The sequence below is a fragment of the Kogia breviceps genome, chromosome 11 (genome assembly GCF_026419965.1).
Source record: "Kogia breviceps isolate mKogBre1 chromosome 11, mKogBre1 haplotype 1, whole genome shotgun sequence".
Lineage (NCBI taxonomy): Eukaryota > Metazoa > Chordata > Mammalia > Artiodactyla > Physeteridae > Kogia > Kogia breviceps.
In genome coordinates this window covers 78921527-78949062 of record NC_081320.1, presented here as the reverse complement: position 1 = coordinate 78949062, position 27536 = coordinate 78921527, and the positions used below count along the sequence as shown (strand labels likewise).

Genomic DNA, 27536 nt, shown 5'->3' with positions numbered 1-27536 from the left:
CTTGGTCTCTGGCTCCTAAGACCTGGGGTCATCCTCAGCCCCCTGCCCTGCTCACTCCATGCACCCAGCCTGGGCGATGCCTCAACTGCAGCCCTGGCCCCAAACACCAGCCGCGGGTACACGACCTCCTGATCACCAAGTGACAGCGGCCCCGCTCAAGGTGGCTTCAGCAAAACGTGGAATGGGGGCTTCCCTGGTGGCGCAGTGGTTGAAAGTCCCATCCGCCTGCCGATGCAGGGGACACGGGTTCGTGCCCCGGTCCGGGAAGATCCCACATGCCGCGGAGCGGCTGGGCCCGTGAGCCATGGCCGCTGAGCCTGCGCGTCCGGAGCCTGTGCTCCTCGACGGGAGAGGCCGCAGCAGTGAGAGGCCCGCGTACCGCAAAAAAAAAAAAAAAAAAAAAAAAAAAAGCCCAAACGTGGAATGTATTGAGGAATACTGGGGTGTGCCTTAGAACCTAAGGGCCAGAATGTGGCTGGGCCCCAGGCACAATGAAACCATGAGCTTCGGTAGGGCGAGGGCTGCGCCATGGACTTCTCTGCCCCCGTGATCTAGCGCAGTGCCAGAAACACAGCACATGCTTCATAAATATTTGTTGAACTGAACTGGACATGCTGACAGCCATCATATCAGACTGTGTCACTCTTGCGCTTAAAATGTTCCAATGGATTTTTACCGCCCTCAGTATAAAATCCACGTCTCTCAATGTGGCTTTCAAGGCCCTTGTGATCTGGCCCCTGCCTCCCTGTCTTGGCCACATCTCTAGGGGCTCCAGCCTTCGGGTTCTCGCCCAGTGATGAGCGAGATGTAGAACTCTCCTGGAATGGTGCCTTCACACACACACACACACATACACACACGCACACACGCACACACACTCCCTCACCCCCTCTTTTTCTCTCCTCGCCCCTCATTTCTGGGCTGCATTTACACCTGCTTCTATTAGTTTCCTAGGGCTGCCAGAATAAATTACCGTGAACTGAGTGGCTTTAAAATAACTACTGGGCTTCCCTGGTGGCGCAGTGGTTGAGAGTCCACCTGCCGATGCAGGGGACGAGGGTTCGTGCCCCGGTCTGGGAGGATCCCACGTGCCGCGGAGCGGCTGGGCCCGTGAGCCATGGCCGCTGAGCCTGCGCGTCCGGAGCCTGTGCTCCGCGACGGGAGAGGCCACAGCAGTGAGAGGCCCGCCTAGCACACACACAAAAAAACCCAAAAAGCAAAAACTACTGACTCAGTTTGGAGGCCAGAAGTTCAAAATCAAGGTGTTGGCAGTGCCATGCTCTCTCCAAAGCCTGTAGAGGAGGATCTTTCCTCGCTTCTTCCAGCTTCTGGTTACTCCAGGCATTTTGCATGTGGCAGCATAATTCCAGTAATTCCAATCTCCCCTCTGTGCATGTCTGCATCTTCACATAGCTACATGCACACACACGCATGTACACTGGCTTCCTGTCCACCTGGCAAATGCCAGTCATATTCTGAGGTCTCAGTTCAGGTTCTGCATCCTCTGAGAAGCTTCCTGGACCCTCTTTCCCATGCATCCCTAGCCTCCTCCCCTAACCTGCATCTCTGCATCTCTCTACCTCACTGGGTAGCAGAGGCTCCCCTCCCTGTCTGTTCTTGGAGACTATGGGACTGTGAACTGTACCTGTGATGGTCAGACACCTTGCTGGCTTCCACCAAAAATGGCATTTAAGAGAGAAGGCTTGAAGTCAGAAGGATATAGCTTAGGTTTACCAATTTGTATTTGGAGACTTTGGGATGTGCTACTGGGAATATTTCCTTGAATAAGGCTTGACTGCTATCCTACTAGCAATGTTTGGTATTTGCACAGCCTTTTAGAAGCCCAGATAAACATTCCTGGGTGGTGTGCCCCACTCTTCAAGGCCAGCTGCAGTGCCGCCTCCTCCAGGAAGGCTTCCTTCCACCTTGGATCTCCCGAGCTCTTCACTTGACCTCCCTTGGGGGCGCTGCTCCCATCACACCCATATCGTGGTTGTCCTTATACACGCTTCTGCTCTTCCACCAGACTGTGCTCCTGGGGGGCAGGGATTGAGGGCTGGACATCCTGGTGTCCCCGACAGCAGGGGCTCACAAACGTAGGCCCACAGCTGCCTTAGGACCACCTCGGGAGCTTCCTCGAAGTACAGATCCTCCTGGGCCCACTGCTGGGGCTGAGTCTAGCTTGGGGCTGGGAGTCTGCACTGGAAGGCGGCCGGGCTTCAGAACCTCTGCCCAGGGCAGGAGAGGTTGGCATGAGGCTGAAACGAGGGTGCCTGAGAGGCGAGGACAGGACGGCGGCTCACCACGGGTCTCCTCCCACCCGTGCAGGTTCGTGTGCGCTCAGCTGCCCAACCCCGTGCTGGAAAGCATCAGTGTCATCGACACGCCAGGCATCCTCTCCGGGGAGAAGCAGAGGATCAGCCGAGGTAAGTGAGGCAGCTGGTAGGGTTGGCTCTGGCTCTGTGCTGTGTTCTTTCTGGTACGTTCTCTGGCTTCCATACCAGGAGAGAGGCTCCCGGGGCCTTGCTGTCTCTTGATGAGCCACTGCCTCGTGTGCTGTGTGGGGTCATCCTAGGCAAGGGTCAGCATATGGGTTTGGGTCCACTGCAGCTCAGGAGACAGCTGGCCTCGGTCTTCTCATCTGTGAAATGGAGACATCAGTGTCTGCATTATGCACCTCATTGGGTTTCTTCATGGGCCAGAGTCTGGCTTGCTTCTGAAGTTCCTGCTGTCCCTGCCCCAGGAGCTTGCAGCTCTGCAGGGGAGACAAGTGCCTGCAGAGGACTCCAGCCAACAGCGTGAGGATGACAGTGTGCTCTGGGGCGTGAGAGTCGGGAGCTGGGTATGTGAAAGCCCTTGAAAACTGCTCATTCCAGACAGATGTGGGTAACTGTTCGCTGAGGGAGGTTGCTGGCATGCGGGTCGGGAGATGGAACTCAGGAGCCAGACCACGAGCGTCCTGAGCCTGCCTCTAACGCTTCCTGGCAGGGTCACCTGGCGGCTTTCTTTCCTTCAGCTGGCTCATCTGTAGAGTAGGGGACATAATCCTATCTACCTTCTAGGGTGGTTTGAGGATGAAAAGAAATAATACAGGGAAAAAGCCTCCTACCTGGCACATAGCAAGTCCCCACTAAACACGAGGTGCTATAGATCATCATCACTGGTTCTTCCCTAGCTCTAAAATACTAGACGCATACTGTAAAAACTTTGAAACTACAGTTCCCAGCTCCCCTCCCCCAGCCTCTCCTGCCACACCATGCTGTGTGCCCCAGGTAGCCCCCAACCCTTTCTGTGCCGCATGCCGTACTGCTGGGAAGAAAAGCTGGTGAAGCCACAGCCACCCCAGTCCTGGAGCTGGGAGCTGGGAGCTGGGCAGGAGCCAGATCCGCACTCAGGGGGCAGCTTCCGGGAAGGGAAGGCTTTGGACTAGCAAGAACTCTCTGAGCAGCAGCCAGGACTCTGCCCTGAACTGACTTTGGGTGACTGTCTGCCTTCCTCCTGCACGAGCCTGGGGTGAGGTGCATGTATGGTGGTGCAAGGGTGAGGGGGGGGGCATAGAACTCACGGCCCTGTGGGGAGAAGCATCTCCTTCTGGCCTACCTGCCCTTTGTAAGCACCCTGGCACCCGGTTCAGGGCCCCGTGGTCGGGGGGTAGGGTGCAGCGTGGGTGGCTCTCTGTCTTGTTTCTATTTGTTTCCCTAGATACTCCCTCTCTCCTGACCAGTCTCTACCCTCATGCCGTAAGTCTTCCTCCAAGTTCATCCTGAGCTTAGGCCTAAAGGGGATTTACTGTTTCACAGAGACAGCCTGTATCTCCTCGAGGAAGGCTTGGAGAGCAGCCAAAATTTTCCACCTGAACTACCCAGGGGGTGGGTGGCTACACAAGGCTAGTGCAGGCTGACAGGTGGGTCCAGAGAGGATTCCAGTCTTCGGGGATTCCAAGGGCACTGGACTGGGAGTTTAGAGCATTGGGTTTTAGAACCTGTGGGTCCAGAGGTCACATTTTTCCCCTGAGCCTTAATGTCCCCGTGCAAAACAAGGGGTAATGATACCCATCACATGACCCCTTGAGGTCCACAGATGGTAATGGAAACCCAGATATCAGCTCTGGGTCTGGATCACAGTGAGCTCCCTTCTTTCCTCTTTATCTGCCATCCAGGGTCACCCTGTTAAACAGCCCCAGGGTAATCTACATGAATGGCCTTCCTTGCAGTTGTGCAGTGCACAGCCTGTGCAGCTGTACTTGGCAGCCCTGCTCCTAGGGAGTCCTGCCTTCCTCAGCTTCTGTTCCATCCCATTCTTTTCCTATCCCTCTACCTTTTCTCCTGACTTTATCTTTGGACCTCAGTGGCTGCTCTACAGCAAATCGGGGGCTTGTTCTTCTTGCCCACCCTTCCTATTGCCTCCCACCCCATACCAACTACCACCAGGTCTCACCCCACCTCTGGGAGAAGTGATAGCCCTGTGTGTATCTATGCAGACCAGTTTGTTCTCTGCCCTCCTGATTCTAGACTATAAATGCAGTTGCTGGCAAAAGTAGCCTGTGATAAAAACAAGAGCTGAGAGCTGGGCCGCCAGCCCCGTCAGCTTGGGGCAGTGCTGACCCCAGCACTCTACAGAGACCAGGAAAGTTGGGTGGGGGGCAGGGATCAGACACCGTCAGATATCAGGGGCACCCCAAATGAGAAAAGTTTCCAGTATGAAGACCCCCTCCTCATCTTTCACAATCAGCCGTAGAACTCAGTAGTTCAGTTTATACATATGCACCCCCCATCTACACATATCACACCTCCCTCCACACCCTGCTCCCCACACAAGCACACAAGTGTGTGCACAGAACCAAACGCACTTCGCGTGGCTTCTCGCCCGGGGCTCTCCGAACTCTGCATTTGGCCACAGCACAGATTTGGTGCTTCTTGCTTTCCTCCAGCCCAGGGCCGGGCAGGGCCCCATGGATAGTCCACGGACAGCCCTGCAGGAGGGCACCCGACTGAGGGGTGTATTAAGCCTGAAATCCAGCCCACGTTCCGCTCACTGAGCCTGATGCCAGGGCATCGTTATCAAATCCACACGGAGCCACCTCTGGGCCGAGGCCTGATGTGCCACATTCTGGAAAGCCAGCTGCTCCCAAGAGGCTCCCGGGCCTCAGGCTTCACGGGAAGGAGCACTCAGGCCCCAGGCCACAGCTGGACAAAGTGTGGCCCCTCTGCCCAGACCTTGGGGGCTGTGTCCTGGGGGCAAAGCAGAAGCAAGGGACAGCCGGGAGCCTGAGCCCGGGGAGCCCCAGGCCCACGCTTGTCTCTGGATGTAGATGCATTGGGGTGGGCGGGAGAGGGCCAGGGAGGCAGTTCCTGGAAATGACAGGATGCAGCCCAGGACCCACTGCTGGGAAGAAGCAAGGATGCAGCCGAAGTGGGAGGGCTCCGGAAGCCTGAGTGTCCTCCCACTTGGGAACCACATTTCCTGTCTGCTTCTCAGCTAGAAATCCCCGCAGGCCCCACCCTAGAAAAGCAACCCCACGGCGCGTTGCACACATCACTCCCAGCGGACCCCCTTCTATACAGGTGAACTCAGGAGGGCCGGAGCAGGAAAAAACTTGCCCAGGTCACAGAACTGGGATGGGAATTCTGGTCTCCTGCCTCCCCGTCCGCTGGCTTTTCATCACGTTCTCATGGCCTGCCTGCCAGGAAGAACTCGAAGAAGAGGAATGAGGGCAAACTCTCATGTACAACTTTCCCCTGGGGGACCCTGGAGGGTCTGGGTGACCCTCACAGACTCCCACCCCTGGCATCCTCACTTAGGGGCCTCTGGGGCCCCAGACCGCACGCTATACATACACGGCTCTGGGGGCATCACGCGCGGGGACAGAGCATCAGAGTCCCGACTCCCTTTAAAAGGGTGCACTGACAACTTGTGGCCACCTGGGAGACCTGGGATGGGTCTGTTGGACCGCTTTTCAAGGTTACTTCTGGGAGGCAAGTAGTGTGGCTTTTGTCATCTGAACTCTTCCCCCATTTTTCAAACTGATGCCTTCTAATTTCTCTTTTGCTAAAATGTCTTTATATCTTGAAAGCTTTTGGGGGGCAGGATGGGACCTTTTAAGTTACCACCACAAGTAAGTGCCTCGTTGGAGAGCTCAGCCCCCTGAGCTACAGCCTTGCAGGGCTCTGAGCCGAGAAGGGAATGCACCTGGAAGTAAGGATCTGGGTCCTAGGCCCGAGTTTGCCACCACCTGGCTGTGTGAGCTTGGGTGAGCCCCTTAACCTCTCTGTTCCCCCTCCCTTCCCTGTGTGTGCCTGTTTACCTCCTGGCACATGGAGCGTCGTGAGGAACAAATGAGATCGTGTGGTTGAGACTACACAGAAATGTGCTGCCTTGTCAGCACCCTTGCACTGCCTTTCTTTGTTTTTAATAAGCTTTTTTTTTTTTGGCTGTGTTGGGTCTTCGTTGCTGCGTGCGAGCTTTCTCTAGTTGCAGCGAGCAGGGCTACTCTTCGTTGCAGTGCGCTGAGTTCTCTTGTTGCAGAGCACGGGCTCTAGGTGCACAGGCTGCAGTAGTTGTGCCTTGCGGGCTCTAGAGCACAGGCTCAGTAGTTGTGGCGCATGGGCTTAGTTGCTCCGCGGCATGTGGGATCTTCCCAGACCAGGGCTCGAACCCATGTCCCCTGCATTGGCAGGTGGATTCTTAACCACTGCGCCACCAGGGAAGCCCCTGCACTGCCTTTGAGGCTGTGAAGGAAGCTGGTTGATGACTAAGGAGTTGCCGCACTTATTGTGTTTGTCTCATTGATATCCTCTTGCCTGGCATTACTTAGAAATGCTTTCCTTCCATTCCACTGGAGCCTGGGGTCAGTGGGGAGAGCCCCAGCTCCCTGCAGGCTGCCCAGTCTCTGCTCCAGGTGCCTGCACACCAGATCTTCCAGAGGCAGCAGACTTGCTACCTGCAATTCCAGGACAGCCAGCTTCGCCATCAGTCTCCTGGAGCCTGAATCTCCCACGACCCACTAGTCCATATCTTATGAGCCGTTGGGCTGCTGCAGGTGCTCAAGAGCTCCTATTTGGGGGCTCAGAGCTGTTCCCAGCACCAGCGAGGGAAAGGGGTCCTATCACCCTAGACGTCAGGGCAGAGACTCCAGACTGAGTCTGGGCCCTCCCTCCGCTATCTTGTTGCCATGGTTCCACCATTAACCCCCCCATCAGTCAGTCATTTTTATTCCCATTTTTCAGCTGAAAAAACTGAGGTTCAGACTTGCCTAAAGCCACACAGAGAATAAATGGGAGAGCCGACCCGTTCCCTTTTCCTTAATAGGTCCGGTCTGTGCCTTTCAGATGCTCCCATTCTTGGATACGCATAAGCCCAGTCTACAGAAATAATTAAATACCCAGCCTGGAGCCTGCTAGGCTCTGAATAGCCAAGGATCAGGAAAGCTGAGCTTCAGAGGAAGTCCACAGAGTCATTGCTTGATTCTATTTCCTCACAGCCACACCTGGGGAGAAAGCTTCCAGCATTACCCAGTTGGTAATTGGATAGCCAGCCTTGCCAGAGCATACAAAATTTGCAAAAGTGGGAGGATGAATAGGAGGCCTCTGTGCTTCTGAAATCCTAGAAAGGGTTCGCAGAAGCCATCTGCCTGTTCTCAGGCAGGAGCAGGCTTCACATAGGCAGCCCAGGGCATTCAAGACAGCAGTCCCCAGCCTTCCTTCCCCTTGTCCTGCAAGAGCTTCCTTGTTTCTAATCTCCATCCATCCTGCTGTACTCCCCACCCTCATACCTTCAGTCTTAGAAGCAGGGAATTGTGAACTGAGAAAGGAAACTCAGAGATCTTCCAGTCCAACTCTGTGGATTAACAGGCCAAGAGACCAAGGACCAGAGGAGGGAGGCTACTTGCCCAAGGACACACAGCAAATTAATAGCTGAGCAGAAACTAGAGGTGGGCTTGCCCGGGCCAGCGCTCCTCGGGTGACCCCTTCAGAGCACACCCAAGTCATTGAAACTGGTGCCTGGAAGGAGCTCTTTAGAAAGGGGCAGAGCCATAGGAACAGCCAGGGTCACAGGCAAACAGTCTCACCTGCATCCTCTCCTTTGATTGGATCCTCACAGCCACCCTCTGGCAGGGTCTGGTGGGTTCCAATTCGGAGACCAGAAAACTGAGGCCCAGAGATGACTTGTTCACTGTCCCTGGGATGTAAAAGGCAGAACAGGGCTCACATTTCAGGTCTGTTCAGCAAGTGCTGATAGAGCACCTACTGTGTGGTGGGCACCGTGCTGGGCGCAGAGGAAGCAGAGAAGGATGAGCAGCCCCTGCCCCGCCCAGCTCCCTGAGCGGTGTGGGGAGGATAAATCCCCGGGTGAGCAGAGAGGCAAGGGCCTGCCTGAGGGGCACCTGACCCAGCCGTGAGGACGGGAACGGCAGCACTGGCCTGCTGCTGTCACTCTCCTGCCCCACCCCAAGCGGGGGCCGGTCAGCTTGCTGGGATCTGCCCCGCCCCCGTCCAAGCTTTTGCAGCTGAGGCTCCTCTTGCATGGCTGCTGCCATCTGGGGTTGGTGAGAACCCAGGGGCCAGAAGCCTCTTGGCTGCAGCTTCTCTGGCCCCTTCGCTTTCCCCAGCCCGGGGAGGGCTGGCTGGAGTGCTGGGCTTAGGGCAAGAAGACCTGTGTTCTGGTCCTGGCCCTCCCTGTGCTTGGTCCTGGGCGCATCTCACCCCCTTGCTTTGAGCCCTGTCATTAAGTGCCCAGGGCTAGCTGCTGTGGCTGCACAGCCGGCTGTGAGCTGCTGCCACCAGCTGCCTGTGAGCCGGTGTACTGAGCAGTGAGGGCTGAAATCTGCTGTATGGGAGGGAGGGAGGGAGGGAGGGAGGGCGGGAGGGCGGAGGACGCTCTTCGCAGCTGCCCTCCCCGTGGCCTGCACCACCACGGCCAAAACCTTGTCAGGCTAGATTTGGGAACAGGTCTCAGCAGAAGGCCAGAGGCCTCGGAGCCCCCTGCCCTCCCCAGCTACAGCTGAGGGCAAGCCGGCAGGTTCCCGGCACCAAAGCAGCCAGGCCGTGACCTGTTTTCCGGGTTGGGGTGGATGGGGCCCGGGAGTCAGTTTGCCCTGATTTTCTGGGCCCTCTGCCCGGCCTCCTGCCCACGGCTCTGAGGGACTGCCTTCAGAAGGTGAGAGCTGCCCTCCACCTGGCTGTGCTGAGGGAGACTAAAAATAGCCTGGAGCCAGCCCTGGGAAGGGAGGAGGCAGGGGAGGGAGCAAGGCCAGGCTGCTGGCCCGCTGGGAGCAGGAGTGCAGGGGCCTCCTGGGCTCTGGGGGGCTGCTGGCCCGCCGTGCTGCGCAGGGAGGAGACGGGAGGGGAGCGGGAGGCGGGGCGGGTAGGGGTGCAGGTGCAGGACCGCTGCCAGCACGGCCTGTGCAGGGCGCCCAGGGCCCCGTGGCGGGGTCCAATCCTGACCCCCCAACATGCCGGAGATATGGCTCTCCCCTCATCTCTGAACCTCAGGTTTCTCCTCTGGAAAGTGGGACTGTGCCTGCCTCAGAGGGTGGTGCGAAGGGGAAATGAGGTCATGATGTGAACTCAGTCAGAAGCTCTGAGGTAGGCCCAGCCATCTGGGTTTTAAGAGGCCCTCTGGGAGATTCCGCTGCCCGCTCAAGTGGAGGACCGCCGTTCCAGGCGAGCAGAGCTGCTTGCATCTGACTCAGTTGCAAAGCAGCTACCTACTGACCTGCCCTGGTCTCTAATCTTCCTCTGTGAGGCAGGGCAGGAACTGCTGGCTTTTTCCCCGGATGGCTGGGTCTCCCACTCAGTGGTGGCAATGAGCTTTGGGGCCCCAGGGTCTATGCCCCTGAAAGCCTGTGATGTTGGGAGCCGGGGTCGTTGATCCCACCAGAGCCTAAGGAAGGGCTCCTACCTCCCTGCCAGAGGTGTGGCACTGGGGAGCGGCTGTAGGCCTAACACCTCCACCCTCATCCCAGCGCTGCCGTTCCTGGGCTGTGTGCCCTCGAGCAAGTCACTTTCCCTCTCTGAGCCTCACTTCCCCATCTATTGTCCTCTACTTCCTGGAAGAGGAGACTGAGGCACAGAGAGGTGAAACTGCTTCCAGCTGTTACAGGGTCAGTGAATATGAGGCTGAATGTACAGACTCTTGGCATGACCTCCCCCTCCAGGCCCTCCCAGATCCAGTGCTACTTGGGGTTGAGCAGAGCGGGTGCTGTGGGGTTCCTGGAACCAGCCTGACCTGAAGCAGCTCAGTGCCAGATAACCAACGTGTGGCAGCCAGAGGTCTGTCCCATGCTAAGGAAGAAACCCCTTGTGGTTTTAAGAGTTGGGAATTTGGGGGCTGCAGCTGATGAATAAGGAATGAAGCGAGCTTACGAGCAGGCATGAGAAGAAGTTGTGTGTCAAGAGCCTCAGATTTCTTCCAGACCAGTGATGGGCATGGTCTGAACCATGGGACCTTGTTAAGAATTTCTGGGTCTTTATTCAAAATATATGTCCAGAGTTTCTTTTCCAGCAGGGCCCCTGGCTCCTAAATACAGTGAGCAAGGATAGGGGAGCTGGATGGTGGCTGTGTTTTATGGGGATAATGATGTTAGTAATAATAACTAGCATCTACTGAGCAGCTGCTAGGTGCTGGGCTCTGAGCGTCTTTAGTCCTTAAAATTCTATTAACTAGATACTATTAGTATGCCCATTTATAGATGGAAAAACACTGACTCAGAGACATTTGGTAACCGGCTGAAGGCCAAACTGTGAAAATGTGGAGGAGCCACATTTGAATCCAGATCTGCCTCCCGAGACCATGTTACTTCTACTGCACTGGCTGCCTCCCCCCAGAACCCTCCCCTCCGCCCCAAAGGCCCCACCCCCTGACTCCGCTGTGTCGCAGGGTACGACTTCGCGGCGGTCCTCGAGTGGTTCGCCGAGCGGGTCGATCGCATCATCCTGCTCTTCGACGCCCACAAGCTGGACATCTCAGATGAGTTCTCAGAAGTCATCAAGGCCCTCAAGAACCACGAGGACAAGATGCGGGTGGTGCTGAACAAGGCGGACCAGATTGAGACACAGCAGCTGATGCGGGTGTACGGGGCCCTCATGTGGTCCCTGGGGAAGATCGTGAACACCCCGGAGGTGATCCGGGTCTACATCGGCTCCTTCTGGTCCCACCCGCTTCTCATCCCAGACAACCGGAAGCTCTTTGAGGCCGAGGAGCAGGACCTGTTCAGAGACATCCAGAGTCTGCCGCGAAACGCTGCCCTGCGCAAGCTGAACGACCTCATCAAGAGGGCCAGGCTGGCCAAGGTGAGGCTACCTGGCTGGGGGGCGGGGGGGCGGGGCTTTATGGGAAGAGATGGGGTGAGAGCCGCCCTAGAGGGAAGGAAAGAACTGAGGTCTCGATCTGAAGGTTTCTCTCTGCCCCTGTTACTCAGGTCCATGCCTACATCATCAGCTCTCTGAAGAAGGAGATGCCCTCGGTGTTCGGGAAGGACAGCAAGAAGAAGGAGCTGGTGAACAACCTGGCCGAGGTTTATGGCCAGATCGAGCGCGAGCACCAGATCTCACCTGGGGACTTTCCCAACCTGAAGCGGATGCAGGTAACCGGGGTCTGGGGCTCCAGGAAACGAACAAGCCAGCTAAGCTGCCTGAGCTTGCCGGACGCCGCCCTTGGATTCCCCCGGGGGGAAACCCAACCCAGAATCGGTAGGCAGGCCGGCAGATGGCCCTGGGTCTGCCCTTCCTGCTGGGCTGACACGGGCCCAACAGGGGCCGTATCTGGGCCCAGGGAGAAACATGCAGCCCCAGTGCTCCCAGTGGGCAGCAGTGTTAGAGGATGTTCGGGGCTCCGATACCTCAAGTTCATGACCTTCCCCAGTCCTGGCCACCACAGGTTTGGAATCGCCAGCACGTCATGTGAAACAGGACAAGTCACCTGACATCCTCCTGGCCCTTCTTCATTGCTTAAGTTTACCACTGAGCTCCTCCTTGGGAGCAATTTGGGACATAAGCCACAGAGAAGCAGAAATCTGCACAGGAGCTCACCATCTTTGGAGCATATCATGGGCCCCTCTCTTGGGCCAGGGTCAGTCACACATAGTTTCTTATGTGTGAAAAGTCCTCTGAGGGAGGCGTTTCATCCTCCTTTTACAGATGAGCAAACTGAGGTTTACAAAGGTAATTAACCTGCCTACGGTTTTAGTAGTGTTTACACAGACTGCAAGTAGAAACCCCAGGAGAGTCCAAGGTCTAAGCAAAAAACTACCACACCATACTAATTGGATCCTCTCTGACCCTCTGTCTTTTCATCTACATATCGAGGCTACGAAAGCACCACCTTATATGGATATTGTGGGCGTATATCAGATAATATTTGCAAGGCACTTAGCATGGCCTGGCACCAACTATGCTCTTAAAATGCAGTAGCAAGTTAGGTGAGATGTCACTGTAGAGGAAGCTGGGTGATGAGCACAAGGAACCTAGCTCTCTGCACAATTTTTGCAGCTTCTCATGATTGATTCTCATGTAATTATTTTAAAATGAAGGGCTTCCCTGGTAGCTCAGTGGTTAAGAATCCGCCTGCCAATGCAGGGGACACGGGTTCGAGCCCTGGTCTGGGAAGATCCCACATGCTGCGGAGCAACTAAGCCCATGCGCCACAACTACTGAGCCTGCTCTCTAGAGCCCACGAGCCACAACTACTGAGCCCGCATGCCACAACTACTGAAGCCCATGCGCCTAAAGCCCGTGCTCCGCAACAAGAGAAGCCATCGCAATGAGAAGCCTGCACACCGCTACGAAGAGCAGACCCCGCTCCTTGCAAATAGAGAAAGCCCACACGCAGCGACGAAGACCCAAAGCAGCCAAAAATAAACAATAAAATAAATAAATTTATTAAAAAATAAAATAAAAAAATAAAAAGTTTTTAAGAATTAGGGAATTAGGAAAACATAGCAGCAGATGTAGTAGTAATATTATTTTTGCTCTTGTTGCTTTTAGGATTTCAGAATATCAGTATAGTCCCAAATATGCATTTTTAATTTCCTATCTAGTAAAATAAAAAGAAAGAAAGAATAGACATCCAAGGTATGCATTTGTTCATGTATCCATTCATTCCTATAACCACCTACCGGGAGCCAGTCACTAATTTCAGTATTGTTTCAACTTTCAGTTTCTCTTTGTATTAAGAATTTAATGATCTGTAAGCAAACATTTGGGGAAGATGACATTTGAAAGGGACCATATGACTTTTTAACGTGAGGAATTCTTTTGCAACATAAATGGTTTCACCTTCTCACGTGTCTGCCTGTCTGATGTCAGGTTCTGTTAGGGATGCTGGATTAGTATGTAAATAGCTGCCCAGTGGGGGCATATGTGTGGGCCAAGTGGAGTAACCCTCACGTCCTCTGGAAGATACTGGGACCCCCTAGTTGGGAGCCCACCAAACACGCTTAGATGTGGACAGGCTGGGAGAGACAGGGACCTTAGGAGGTTGTGCTGAGGGCAGGAGAAAAGGCTTGTCTGCTCCACCCTCCCCCGCACCAGCCCCCCTAGCCTCCCTGGTCCAGCCCTGCCCTAGAAGGGAGGTGAGAATGCCCAGGCTCACACTTGGTCTTGAAATGTAGCCGTGGGTGTTTGCTGAACTTTTCTGCAGTGAACTCAGTGTGCTTGTTCTGAGACTGTCCCCTGTGCATTGGCCTCTTCCCAGTGTCCTGAGATTGCTGTGGCCAGAGCCAGGGTGGGAGCGGGAAGCTCTTGTCTTATCATTATAGAGGCCAAGGAGAAGCTGGACGCTTGAGACTCAGGACCTTTCAAAATGGCAAAGACATGCAAAGCGGAACATATTTCTTTTACTGTGTGCTGTGGGGGTCATGAGAAGTCAAGGAGGGGAGCTGTTGCCCGTACCTACTGAGTCAGAACCCTCAGGGAGAAGCCAATAGTTGAAAACTCTCTCCAGATAATCCCGAGAGCATCCTGATTAAGAACTACTGGCTTAGGAATGACCTTTGGCTTCTACTATGATTTGTTTTTAGTTGCCTATGCCTCCATTTTTCCTTCCCTAGATAGGGACAGCATGTGATTTCCCACTTTCAGAAGGTCACGGGGAACTAAATGAGATAATTAACGTAGTGAAAGCACTGCCAGTGTTTTCGAGTATAACCCTTATTGAAGTAGACACCCGCGTGACTCAGTCTCAGAGGGGTACAGCACTCAAGAACCACTCACTCACTGTTCAATAGCCAAAACTAACCTAAAGAGAAATTTAATTATAGTTGTCCCTCGGTATCCACAGGGGATTGGTTCCAGGACCCTCCACAGATACCAGAATCCATGGATGCTCAAGTTCATTATATAAAACGGTGAGGTACAGTTGGCCCTGTGTATCCACAGATGCAGAACCCTCAGATACAGACAGCTGACTGTATTTGCTTTCTAGAACGCTAAAGGAAATCCAAACGGATCAAACCAGTAATTGTTAAATTTCCCTTTCTTCTCCAACCCCTGCAACTATTTTCTCTCTCGAAAAATCCACCAAGAGCCAACGTTGCCTTTTTTCTGCTCCTCTCGTATCTTTTGTGGATCTCCTTCCATTGTCTTCTGTCCTCACCTTCTTTTTTCTCCCTCTTTCTGCAGGACCAGCTGCAGGCCCAGGACTTCAGCAAATTCCAGCCACTGAAAAGCAAGCTGCTGGAGGTGGTGGACGACATGCTGGCCCATGACATTGCCCAGCTCATGGTGCTGGTACGCCAGGAGGAGACACAGCGGCCCGCCCAGATAGTGAAGGGCGGAGCATTTGAGGGCACCCTGCATGGCCCCTTCGGGCACGGCTATGGGGAGGGGGCTGGGGAGGGCATCGATGATGCTGAGTGGGTGGTGGCCAGGGACAAACCCATGTACGATGAGATCTTCTACACCCTGTCACCGGTGGATGGCAAGATCACGGGCGCCAACGCCAAGAAGGAGATGGTGCGCTCCAAGCTGCCCAACAGCGTGCTGGGCAAGATCTGGAAGCTGGCCGACATCGACAAGGACGGCATGTTGGATGACGAGGAGTTTGCACTGGCCAACCACCTCATCAAGGTCAAGCTGGAGGGGCATGAGCTGCCCAGTGAGCTGCCTGCCCACCTCATACCCCCATCCAAGAGGAAAGCCACCGAGTGATGGGAGGCGGGGAGGTCCAGAGCAGGCAGGTGTTAGAGGAGATGGGCGAGGCGATCACATAACAGACACACACACACACACACACACACACACACACAGATGCTGAGAACAGCATTGCGGATAAGAGGGGACAGTGATCCCTAGGTTTCCAGGTGGATCTTTGCGTAGACACATCTCCAAGCTCTCAGCATTGGCTGAAGCACAGGAGCACTCCCAGGGTCCCAGGTGTCAAGCCTAGGTCTCCATCCCTCTTTCCCTCCCCTATTCCACTGCCCAGAGACCCGCCTTCTCCCACAGAGGGGGCAGTTCACTCACCCACAGATGGCCCACCTACCTCCAGATTCCCCAGACTCAAAGCAGACGGAAAAGCCTTTTCACTTAATAGACAATCCACTTTTTTTCTGTGCTTTCTCCCCCCTCTTTGGCTTCCTAATATGAAGTCTGCTCTGGGGCCAGGAGATGGGAGGGGAGGGGAGGAGGGGAGCGTCCTCAGCGAACCAAGCCCCAGACTTGAAGAGACGTGGCCCCGAGCCCTGTTCTTTCCCAGGCTTAGGCTCTGACTGCCTTGGCAGACCTGGCTTTGAAACCTGCTTGCACTTCACTTCAAAGAATCCCAGAACCAGAGAGAGGAGGGAAAAACTTGGCAGGAAAGAAAGCAAAGAAACTCTTCTGTCATCCTCTGCTCTCATAGCCATTCGAGGTGGTTTTTATTCCACAGATGTTGTGAGATTCGTAGTTTTTCCCACCTGGCCTCTACGTTTGGATGCCTGTACTCGACTCAACATTTATCCAGCCTCTTCTGAGTGCCAGGAGCTGTGTTAGGCACTTTATAGACCTTATCCCATGTGGTCCTCACCACGCTCCGAGGAAGTATGTGTTAGTCCCTCCAATGTGCAGAGAGGAGCCTGAGACTCGGGAGTTCAGGTGACCCTCCCAGGGTCGCAGAACTCCCATGTGATAGAGCCAGGGCCACAGACGCTGCCCTCTGCTGTGACGATGTGCAGGATCCCAGCGTTTCTGGCTGATGACAAACCGTGGCAGATAAGCTGAGCGCACAGCCCCCTCATGGCCTCCCAGAGCAGGCTGGCGAGGGAGAAGGGCCGGCCAGCATTTGGTGGGCCATCAGTCTGGCCGTCCGTCACAGCACAGAAGCAAACCGTGCCTTCTGGCGATGCTCCCCATCTTCCTAAAATCGCAGAAGCCCCACAGCACCGGCGGGAGAGTGGGCTGGCCTGTTGGGTGCTGTTTGCCTCTGTCTCTGCTCTGCTTCCCACCCGCTAGCCTGCATCATCCCAGCTCAAATGCAGCCACCAACTCTTATCAAGTGGGACCTCCTGCTGATTCTCTGAAGGCCAGTTTGAGAGGTCTGAGGTCGTGTTCCCTGCAGGACCCCCCAGGAGTCTGCGGTGTCCCTGGCAAATGCCCACCGTTCTCGGTGCCCTACAGTCTCCCTCGTGGTCTCCCCCTGGGCTTGCTTTGCGGCCACAGACTCAGTCACTTTGTATGCTATGCTCCTACTGTGATGGAAAACAAAGACAAGTATAACTTATTTTGTATCTATGTTCAGACTATATAGAGAATATTCTGTGTATCTACGATGTGCTTACTACTGCAGTGCATTTGTCATTAGTGTTCATGTTAATATAGCACATTTATCCTTTGGTACCTGCTTGGCCACAGAGCATCATTCTGTGGGAGGCTGAGGAGAGGAGCTGGACTCCTACTCGGGCATCTCTGGCAGGGCATTGGGGCCGCCCATAGCCAGCATCCACAAGTAGCATCCCGCTGGCCTGGTGCCTCTCCAGGCCCGTTGCCCTGGTGGAACCACACTGACACGCTGGAGGGAAGATGGTCCCCAACTCCTGCGCTTCCTTCTGCATCCATACATTTCTCTTTCTCATGAAATGAAGACCAAGGCAGAGAGGTCTAACCTCCTCTAACTCAAATGCCAAGCCCAGCAAAGGGACCATTTCTCACCTCTCTGCCTTTACTTGAGCCGAAGGGGAAATGGGAAAGGAGACAGCAGAGGGAGGGGAGGTTTCTGTCTTTATTTTAGTAAAAGGGGGTGTCTGTCCCCTCACCCCACCGCCTCTTGGACACATGCGCCACCTTCCGGCCCTTCCTCCCCCTGCCTGTCTCCCCTCCCTTCCTCAAGACTCCACCCCGGGGAGAGACCTGGGAGGCATGGGAATTCGCGATGGCATCTCCTGAGAAAGAGGAAATGGTGCTTGAGGCTCCTCCCCACGGGTGAGGGGACAGATGAGGAACACTTGCTCTGGGGCCATCCGTCTGCCCCTGCTGCCTCGACCTACTGACCTCGTGTGGGCTCTGGGGGCCTGCAGAGATCCCCCCGGCTCAGCCTCGAAAACATGGAACGTGGGCAGCAGAGACACGTCACAGCAGTCTCGCCGGCAAGAATCCCTAGAGGCTCCGCTGGCCTGTCGCTCCTTCCCCCAAACTCAGCCTGGGCCACAGAAATGCTCAGACAGGAAGAGCCATGCCCTATGCCCCTGTGTCCAGAAAGCCTGCCCCTGGCACCTGAGGACTCAGTCATGACCAAAGCCCAGTCATGTACAGGGGACACTGCTGCCACAGAGGGGCCTGGCCTCCGTTTGCAGGGTGGGAAGAGGTTTCCCCGAGACACCGCACTCCCATCTGTCCCTTCTGTTCCAAGAATCTACATTTATGTGTCAGCTGGTCAGAATTAGCACAGCCATGTGGGGGGAATAGGCTTATTTCCCCTATGAGATGTTAACTAGCCTCTATACATATTCAGTCTTTTATTCTTCAATTTGTCCATCCATCCGTTTATCCATCCAGTCATTGTTTCATTCAGAAGACACCGAGAATCTCCTGCAGAAAAGGCTCTAAGATGAGATTCGTACATCCATTGAGCTATTCAGAAATACTTAATAAATGCCACTTGTGCAGGGGGAAAGTCCTAGATGGAGCCAATCAGGTTCCAGCTCTCAAAGAGCTCACAGCCTAATTGGGGAAGTGAGACACTTATACGAACATCGATAATACAATAAGCGACCCTGACAAGTCCTGGGATGGGGGAGTGCAGGAAAAGTGCAGGCTCATAAGAGTCAGAAATGGCTTCCAACTGGAGAGAAGGTGGTCAGAGAAAGCCTGGGGCAAGGGTGGGGCACTTGAGCTGAACCCGAAACATTCTGGAGTCTGCCTCTTGTGTCCATCATCTCTCTACTCTAATCCAAGGAAGACAGGATTTTTATACACAAGTAAACACGCAGCATTCCCAGCCCACAAAATCATGACAGACTCGGAACCGCTGATGTATTTGAGGAAAAGCATGATGAGAATTTTGTCCCTGGGGACTGTGCTGCTTTTTCACAGGCCATTTCAAGTAAAAATTTTATCAGTATCTTTCAAGTTGAAATTTTCAGTGCTTGGAGAAAAAGAAAAATGCTAACAGGGATCGTAAGTTACCCCAGCTGGAGCCATGAGGGAAACGGAGGTTGTAAGGGACACGGCTCTCCGCTCGCCCTCCCCCTGGAGGTAATCAGTGCTGTTCCGCACAGTGTGCTTCTCAGGTCCTCCTGGCACAGGGAGGACCGAACTTTCTACTCCTTTAAAGTTAAGGAAAACATAAATAAGACGAAAAGACAACCCTTAGAATGGGAGAAAATATTTGCAAATGAAGCAACTGACAAAGGATTAATCTCCAAAATTTACAAGCAGCTCATGCAGCTCAATATCAAAAAAACAAACAACCCAATCCAAAAATGGGCAGAAAACCTACATAGACATTTCTCCAAGGAAGATATACAGATTGCCAACAAACACATGAAAGGATGCTCAACATCACTAATCATTAGAGAAATGCACATCAAAACTACAATGAGGTATCACCTCACACCAGTCAGAATGGCCATCATCAAAAAATCTACAAACAATAAATGCTGGAGAGGATGTGGAGGAAAGGGAACCCTCTTGCACTGTTGGTGGGAATGTAAATTGATACAGCCACTGTGGAGAACAGTATGGAGGTTCCTTAAACAACGAAAAATAGAACTACCATATGACCCAGCAATCCCACTACTGGGCATATACCCTGAGACAATCATAATTCAAAAAGAGTCATGTACCACAATGTTCACTGCAGCTCTATTTACAGTAGCCAGGACATGCAATCAACCTAAGTGTCCATCGACAGATGAACGGATAAAGAAGATGTGGCACATATATACAATGGAATATTACTCAGCCATAAAAAGAAACATAATTGAGTTATTTGTAGTGAGGTGGATGGACCTAGAGTCTGTCATGCAGAGTGAAATAAGTCAGAAAAAGGAAAACAAATACCGTATGCTGACACATATATATGGAATCTAAAAAACTGGTTCTGAAGAACCTAGGGGCAGGATAGGAATAAAGATGCAGATGTAGAGAATGGACTTGAGGACACGGGGAGGGGGAAGGGCAAGCTGGGACAAAGTGAGAGAGTGGCATGGACATATATACACTACCAAATGTAAAATAGATAGCTAGTGGGAAGCGGCCACATAACACAGGGAGATCAGCTCGGTGCTTTGTGACCACCTAGAGGGGTGGGATAGGGAGGGTGGGAAGGAGACGCAAGGGGGAGGAGACATGGGGATGTATGTATATGCATAGCTGATTCACTCTGTTATAAAGCAGAAAGTAACACACCATTTTAAAGCAATTACACTCCAGTAAAAATGTTAAAAAAAAAAAAAAAAAAAAAAGGTGAGCTGCGTGACTTGCTTTGGCTTGCGAGATATGGTGGCCGGCGACATGGCCCCTCCTGGCAAAAACAAGCATGCGGCTTTGCCACATTCTGCTTCTCTTGCCTGGCCAGGAATGCACGTGGGAGCCTTAGCCCAAGTCCCTGGGTCACTCTGAAGTCCCTTACCAGTCTGCACTGGACAGGTGGCATAAGCCAAATGTGAACTCTAGTCATTTTCATTTTAAGCCACTGACAGTCATGGGCTATTTTTTTTTTTTTTTTTTTTTTTGCGGTACGTGGGCCTCTCACTGTTGTGGCCTCTCCCGTTGCAGAGCACAGGCTCCGGACGCGCAGGCTCAGCGGCCATGGCTCACGGGCCCGGCCGCTCTGCAGCATGTGGGATCTTCCTGGAATGGGGCACAAACCCGCGTCCCCTGCATCGACAGGCGGACTCTCAACCACTGCGCCACCAGGGAAGCCCAGTCATGGGCTATTTATCACCCAGCATCACCTAGGCTATCACAGCCAAAATACCTGCTAAGTTCTTCCAAAAGTTTAGTCCATTGATTAAGTGTAAAGGAAAGGCTTCTAGGAGATGGAGTTTCTGCTTCCTCCAGAACCAAGTTCACCTGAAGCTGAAGGCTTAGATGATTTACACAAAGTCTTTTAGTGTCTGAGCCATATGCTGCAATGTCCCAGCCCCAGCCCTTCCACATCACTTTTTAAGCCGGAGAACTTTGCACTACTGGAGGCAAATGCTGATAGGCCCTGTCTTCTTTCTGTGATAATATAAATTCTGGGGACTGAATGGGCATTTGTCTGCCTAGAGCTAAACAGAGAGTGCACAGGTTGGAAAGAGAAGAACTACAATCCCCAGACTCCCTTGCAGCCAGGCTCAGGAGGTGGTTTAGGTCTGCCAATCAGATGTACTCGTGGGAGAGTTTACTGAAGCAGATCATGCCAGAGGTGGACCCAGCAGCTAACACAGAAGCTTCCTGACTTCACAGCTTCCTTTTTATGCTCAAGAAGCTAGAGGCCTTGCTGGTGAGGTCAGATGAAGCAGTGGCCTGCACTAGTGACAGCACAGCAAATGATCATATGCCACCTAACCAGAGGGCCTGAGCACTGCTGAGACATGCAAAGGGGACCCAGGCTGCAACAGGGCAGGCTTCCTGGAGTGTGTGTGTGTGTGTGTGTGTGTGTGTGTGTGTGTGTGTGTGTGTGTGTGTGTGTGTGTGTGTGTGTGTGTGTGTATGCACGTGCTGGGAGGATACACTGAAGTGGTTCTTGCAGGATAAGTGAGGAAGGCAGGAGATGGCAGGGCTTTCCAGAGACAGTGATGACTGGGGAATTTTCAAAGTAATAATCCCTTTCTAAGAACCCAGAGGGTACGAATGTGTGTACTTAGAATACTTGAGACTATAAAATAAGGAAATGGTAAAAAAAAAAAAAATTGCAATTCTATCTCCTCCCTTAGAATTTCATGGGGAGTGTTTCCCCCAACCCCTTCCCAGGAAACGTCACTAAAGCATAATAGCGGCAACCATGGCCTGAGGGCTGGTCAGCATGTACACAGCTCATTACCCAGAGAAGACATGGAAAGTGCAAGGACTGGGGCTCAGGCTACCTGAACTCCAGCGTCAGGATGCTGCCTCTCTGTGCCTCCGTTTATTTTTCCCCTAAGTAGGGATCATTTCAATTTTTTGGAGGTATTGTGAAAATACAAAGAGACGGTAGGTGGGAAAGCTCACCAGTAACATAAATGCCGCACATGTGAGTTTTGTTGGCATGTGCTGGAGGAGGCACCGTTCAGCGAAGAGGCAAGAATCCTACGTACGGGAGGGAAGGAAAGCAGCCAAGCCCCAAAAAGGCACAGAGAGAAAGAAGAATGGAAGAGGAGGTGTGGAGGATCTGGGAAGAGCAGGCTTGCAGTGCATGAATTCTTGAAATGTGCCCGGGGGCTGGAGACTACCTGCGGGTACCTGCAGGCCCTAGACCACCAGGGCCCCGGCCACGTGGGTAAATGCACAGCCCTGCATCTCTGCTTGGCATTCCTGCCTGGCCTCCCAGGCCCCGCGCTCTGGTGCTGGCAGAGGGCTGTGAACAATCAAGGTGCACTCACTGGGTGGGCTGGAGGGGCAGCATGACAGCCTGGCTCCAACACAGGCCACCTACGGATGTCACAGGTCATAGCAGATCCTCCAGGATATTGAATACACAGCCCAAATATCAAAGGTTTATCTCCATTCACAGAGTTCCAGAATTACACTATTATGTAAGGTGAAGTCTCCTTTTCTACCAGCCTGTGTTTTGTTTGTTTGTTTGTTTTGAAATAGCATTTCTTAATCCTTGTTTGAGACAAGGAGCTAAGAGAGTAGCAAATGCCAGATCAGAGTAGAAAGGAGATGACCCTCATTGCATCCCAACCCCATTGTGGGATGGGACTGGGATTTGGTTCACTTTCGAGAGAATCTCACTTACTGGTGTAAAGATGATGCTAGTGAAATCTGACTTCAGTCCACGTCTCCCTTCTCACAGCCCACCTCCTCTCTTTTCTCTTTCTCCTGCTCTTCTTCCCACCCCCATCCAGGGTGCCAGAGGACCACTTCTCCCCAGCTGGGCATTCTGCCCTTTCCAGACCAGTGATATACACTCACACCCCCCACTCCCAGTAGCCGTTGTCTGTTCCCTCCCATGGAGCTGAGTCCTGCCATGGGACCACTAGCTGATCTGAGGAACCAAGAGTCTGCATGTGTGACCATGGGGTCAGATGCTGTGGCCGTGACTCTGGTCACAGGTATGAGTCTAGCAGGATGGCCCAGTGGGAAAGGTCCCAGTCAATCCATCAAAGAAGAAGGCAGGAGATTCAGTATCAGGCAGGTGTTGGGACACACCACCACGCAGGCACCTGCTCCTATGCAGGCTTCCCCTCTGGATCTTATCTACTTCCTAAGTAGCTCCACAGCTTTCTCGGCAGTACACAGCGATTCCCCAATTCCAGAAAATTCTACTCCTCAGGAATAGGCCATGGCATGAAAAGATATAACTGCAAGGAAGTCAGCTGGTGCTTCTTGCCCTAAGCAGAGTAACCGTCCAGGCCCCAGAGCAGATGCAGCTTGTCCTCTTGATCCTCTGGCACGTCCAGGGACCACAGGAAGCGAGGCCTGAGATAATAGTAGCCCTGAACTCTGTAGTGACATTTCCTGGAACTTCTTTTTTTTTTTTTTTTTTTGCGGTATGCGGGCCTCTCACTGTTGTGGCCTCTCCCATTGCGGAGCACAGGCTCCGGACGCACAGGCTCAGCGGCCATGGCTCACGGGCCCAGCCGCTCCGCGGCATGTGGGATCTTCCCGGACCGGGGCACGAACCCGTATCCCCTGCATCGGCAGGCGGATTCTCAACCACTGCGCCACCAGGGAAGCCCTCCTGGAACTTCTTGAGAAGAAGAGAAAACAAGCAAACTGACTCTGAGCTGCAGTGCCCGGCCAGATGTCACTCCTCAGTCCTGGGGATTGACTTAATGTCTGGTTTGGAATCCAGGTCTAGTGGTCTGTGTGCAAGAAGGGCCACTTCATGCACCAAGGATTTCAGCTGGGCTGCCTCGACCAGATAATGACAAAAATCCACAAGCTGGGATTTTCCAAGACCTAATTCAAATGGATCAATGTCATTGGCGTATGTGTTGAATTTCACCATCCAGATAATGAACTCCTTCAGGGCATGGAACACGCTTAGCCCAGTGCAGGGGTGCCTCGCTGCGTCACCTGGGTTGTCCTCGAGTGCTTATTTCCTGAGCTTCAGGTAGTGCTGCAGCTGCCCGCCCTCAACTTCAAGCCGTCTCCAGAAATTATCCTCAGAGGCCTCCCCCCGGTGCCACACCCTCTCCCCAGAAACAGCTTCACCCAATGAGGGGTCAGTGAGAGGCTACAAAGGCCTGGTCCCTTGCCCCACCGGGAACGGTTCTGAAGCACCCTCTCATTTTAGAACTCCACATGGGCTCAGTCCAGCCCTCCTGACTGCATTGCAGCCCAACACCTCCCTCCACCCCCTCCTGCATCTTTCCCTTCCCCTTTCCAAGAGCACCCTCTGAGAAACTTGCTGCATGCTAAACTCCATCCCAGGGTCTGCTTCCCGGAGACCCCACCCTGCAATGAAAGAGAGAGTCTGGCAGATAGAAGCTGCTCAATAGATACTGGTTGTCACAGTTGAACAGTCAGTTAGTTGCTCAGTGATAAATCCAATCAGAGGCTGGCCTCCTGGGGACTACTTAGTTGACCATGCAAATAGGAGAGGTGGCCTTGCCAGAAGGTAAGTGCCACGTGGCACCAAACCTACTTGGCGGGTCACTTTGAATTACTGGGAGAAGCTGGCACCATGCAATGCAGAGAAAAAGGCAAAATTGTTCCAGAGTTACACCTCAGGCAGCTCCAGCCAAAGGGTTGTTTATTAGTGTATGAGGGGAAGGACCACAGGACTCTTCTTCTCTGCAGAATGAGACCATTTTTTCAAATCACTCTCAATCTGCAGTTTCTTCTTTTCTTACTGACAGCCAGTCTCTCCTGTTCTTGGACGTGCTGCAGCTCAGAGAGAGACGGAGGTCCATAGATGTCGGAGAGAACATCCTTTCAAAAAGTAAGCATTAGAGGGAAGGACACTTCCTTAGGAGCGGAATTGGTGAAGAATTAAGGACAGCGGAATTGCTGTCCTTAAGCAGAAATCTAGAACCACCGCATTGGGAGACTTTTCTGCATTTGCCATGAAAGCCTTGGTGATAAGGATGAGATTTTTTTTTTTTTTAATTGCAGACTTGTAGGATATAATAGAAGATCCGTGGATGAAAAAGAACCGGGGCAACAAAAGAAGATCTGATGGGGATCAGGATCCTCACGGCTGGTTTCCACATCCCAGCGGCCATGGATGAGTAGCAGCTGGTGGGAACACTGATAGGAGGACCCAGGGTGCCTTCCGTGACCAGTCAGCTATGGCTTTGCTGGCACAGAAATGGGGAATGGTGGCACTTTCCTCCTACACTGTCACCAGTTCCTCAATGAAGAGGAATCAGATTTAATACCAGAGCCATAGTGTACATCATATATGGTTTATCATATAAATAATTTTATGCTAGACATAGTTAATAGTTTAATGAACCATATCAATCTTATTTCATAGTCTCAATCATTTTATCATCTTTGAAAAGTCTTGAGAAAAAAGGATCCTCTTCTGATACTTTTAAGCAAATAGAAGCCTGGACACAGTGAACCCCAGTGAATCACTGTGGTAAATCCCCTGTTGGCCAGAGAGGGCAGGATGGGTAACAGTAGCCTTTATAGAACATGCCTTCATAAGGCCAATTCCTGATTGTGTCTGTCCTAGGTCACAGAACCACAGGTCTGGGAGTTGAACGGGACCTTGGAAATCATCATGTCCACCCAGCCTCAGACACCCACGAATGGAGCTCTGTATCCTTATGCCTGTCCCTGGCCACCCATGTGTCCAGACCAACTTCTTCTGGATGCGATATCTTTCAGCAGTCACTATCTCATTATCACAACGCTCTGCCTTATCAACAGGCACACGGAACTGCATCTGAAAAGAACGTAGGGCCAAACTACACTTGTCAAAACCCATGGAATGTGCAACACTGAGAGTGAGCTCTAACGTAAACTATGGGCTTTGAGTGATGTGATGCGTCAGTGGAGGTTCATCCATTGTAACGAGTGTACCATTCTGGCAGGGGATATTGAGAGTTAGGGAGGCTGTGCATGTGTGGGAACTCTCCGTACTTTCTGCTCAAGTTTCCATGAACCTAAAACTGCTCGAAAAATAAAGGCTATTCGTGAAAAAGAAAGAAAGAAATCAGGGCCCTGTCTGTACACGTGGAGCTCTGTAGCTGTATGTCACAGTGAAGGACGTGCTGTCTGGCATCAACTCTGGGGTCAACAGGATTGGGTCCTCTGGCTCCTTTCCCATCTCACTGAGACAAAATAAAGTCAGTGACTGCTGGGTGTTGTGAGGGGTTGAGTTTTGAGTTGGGGGAACTGGGGTCTAGAAAAGAAAGAAGGTTTAAATAGGTGATCATTTAATTAACTCTCTGCAATAGTCTCATCTTCGCAGCTGTAGCTTATCTCAGGAGCTCTTGGTTCCCCTTGCCTTCACGCTCCTTTCCAGCTCCCCATTTCAGTTCTACTATTGAGGGCCTGCCTTCCACCGTGGCCAAGCTTTGAGACCGTCATGTCCCATCATTTCCCTCCGTTGCTGGTCTCATTTGATCCAGGCACAGAAAAAAAATAACCCAAGATGACTTATTGCTGAGAGAAGAGGAGATAAGTCACGAGAAGGGAAAGAATTTTTTTTTTTCTTTGCTGCTCAGGAAATGCAACTCGCTAGATAAGTTGTTTTAAAAATGAACTCTTTCATTTTCTTCCAATGCAAAAATTTCCCTTGAAAACCAAATGTATCATTTATGTGTCTCAAACCAGAATCATTTTTTTGTTCAGTGAAAAAGGCAGATTAGGGGTGTGGGGAATATGATCAATTTCAGCACACGCCCTTTTTCTGTGAGAATTAATCAAATAAGGATGAAAAGTAAGGTAATCCTTCTAATGCCCTTCCCCTGACTCTTCCCAGTGCCCGAAAAGATTTCATACAAAGCTATTTCGGTTACTGTAGGTTTGGGCCCTAATTCAACAATTTTGCCAAAGTATGTGTTAGGAGTAGTGCAAGTGTCTACGGGGCTTCAACATTCGTGTGTGTGTGTGAGAGAGAGAGAGACGGAGAGACAGAGAAAGCGTCTGTGTGCATTTACGCGTGCCTCGTGCGTGGGTATTTGTGTGTGTGGCTGCGTGTGTGTGTTAACTATTTCTGTCCTGTCTCTCTAGTGGTACAACAGTTTTGGAGAGTACCTGAGAACAATTTTGCAAAACACCTTACCGGAACGTTCCTACCCTGTTTCTCTTAAGCAATTCCAGCTCTGGAAAGACATCATCGAGAAGTGCTTCCAGCTGAGCAACTTGAAGACTCAGGACAATGCTGACCTATCATGAACCAGTCAGGTCTCCAGGCCACCAAGCCCATTACCAGGTCCTCTGCAGCCCATCATCTGGGCACGTAGTTGAACCCTTCTTTGAACCACATCCGTAAAATGTAAGGGCTCTGCACCCTTTCCTCCCGGTGCTGCCTGCCAACACCCTTCCACAGAGAGCAGCTCGGGAATATGCCCTCTCTCCTTGTCACCACGTTCCCCTCTTTTCAGCCCTGGTCACAAGCCCACAGTGGCCTCTCCCTTTCCTGAGCTAGATGAACTCACACACTGAGCACCTAATAATGTAAGACTGAGCTGTTTATTAAGGGTCTCAAGTGTCTTTATTTTGTCTGTTGACCAGACTCCAAGCTTCCACAGGCAGGCTTGAGTCTCCCGTTCCTGTTGCTTCCTCCCAAACTGCCTGGATGAACCAGGGACAATCTGCTGGTATTTGGTGCTGGACAGATTGTCACAGGCCCAGTGAATGGAGTTCCTTGGGGGCTGCAGTCAGAGAAGCCTCCAGCCTTGCACGGAACTCAGATGAGACTTGATTGTTAACTTGCCCCAGCTTGACATCCATTAAGTGGCAGGACTGGATTAGCAACGGGAAGTCTTTCCAAGGATTTATGTATATTTCGTCTTCCCCTCTCTAACTGGA

The 27536-nt window shown here is 52.6% G+C and overlaps 2 protein-coding genes across 2 annotated transcripts in view; one reads left to right on the top strand and one right to left on the bottom strand.

Moving 5' to 3' along the window:
- The window catches only part of EHD3 (EH domain containing 3), a 29777-nt gene extending 12966 nt beyond the window's left edge, over nt 1-16811 (top strand). Inside the window, exons 3-6 of the mRNA XM_059079140.2 lie at nt 2329-2426; nt 10879-11291; nt 11420-11584; nt 14619-16811. Coding sequence (XP_058935123.1) covers nt 2329-2426; nt 10879-11291; nt 11420-11584; nt 14619-15146 — 1204 coding nt within the window. The 3' untranslated portion in view covers nt 15147-16811. The remainder of the gene's footprint in view (nt 1-2328; nt 2427-10878; nt 11292-11419; nt 11585-14618) is intronic.
- CAPN14 (calpain 14) overlaps nt 1-27536 on the bottom strand; it is a 149413-nt gene that overhangs the window by 93316 nt on the left and 28561 nt on the right.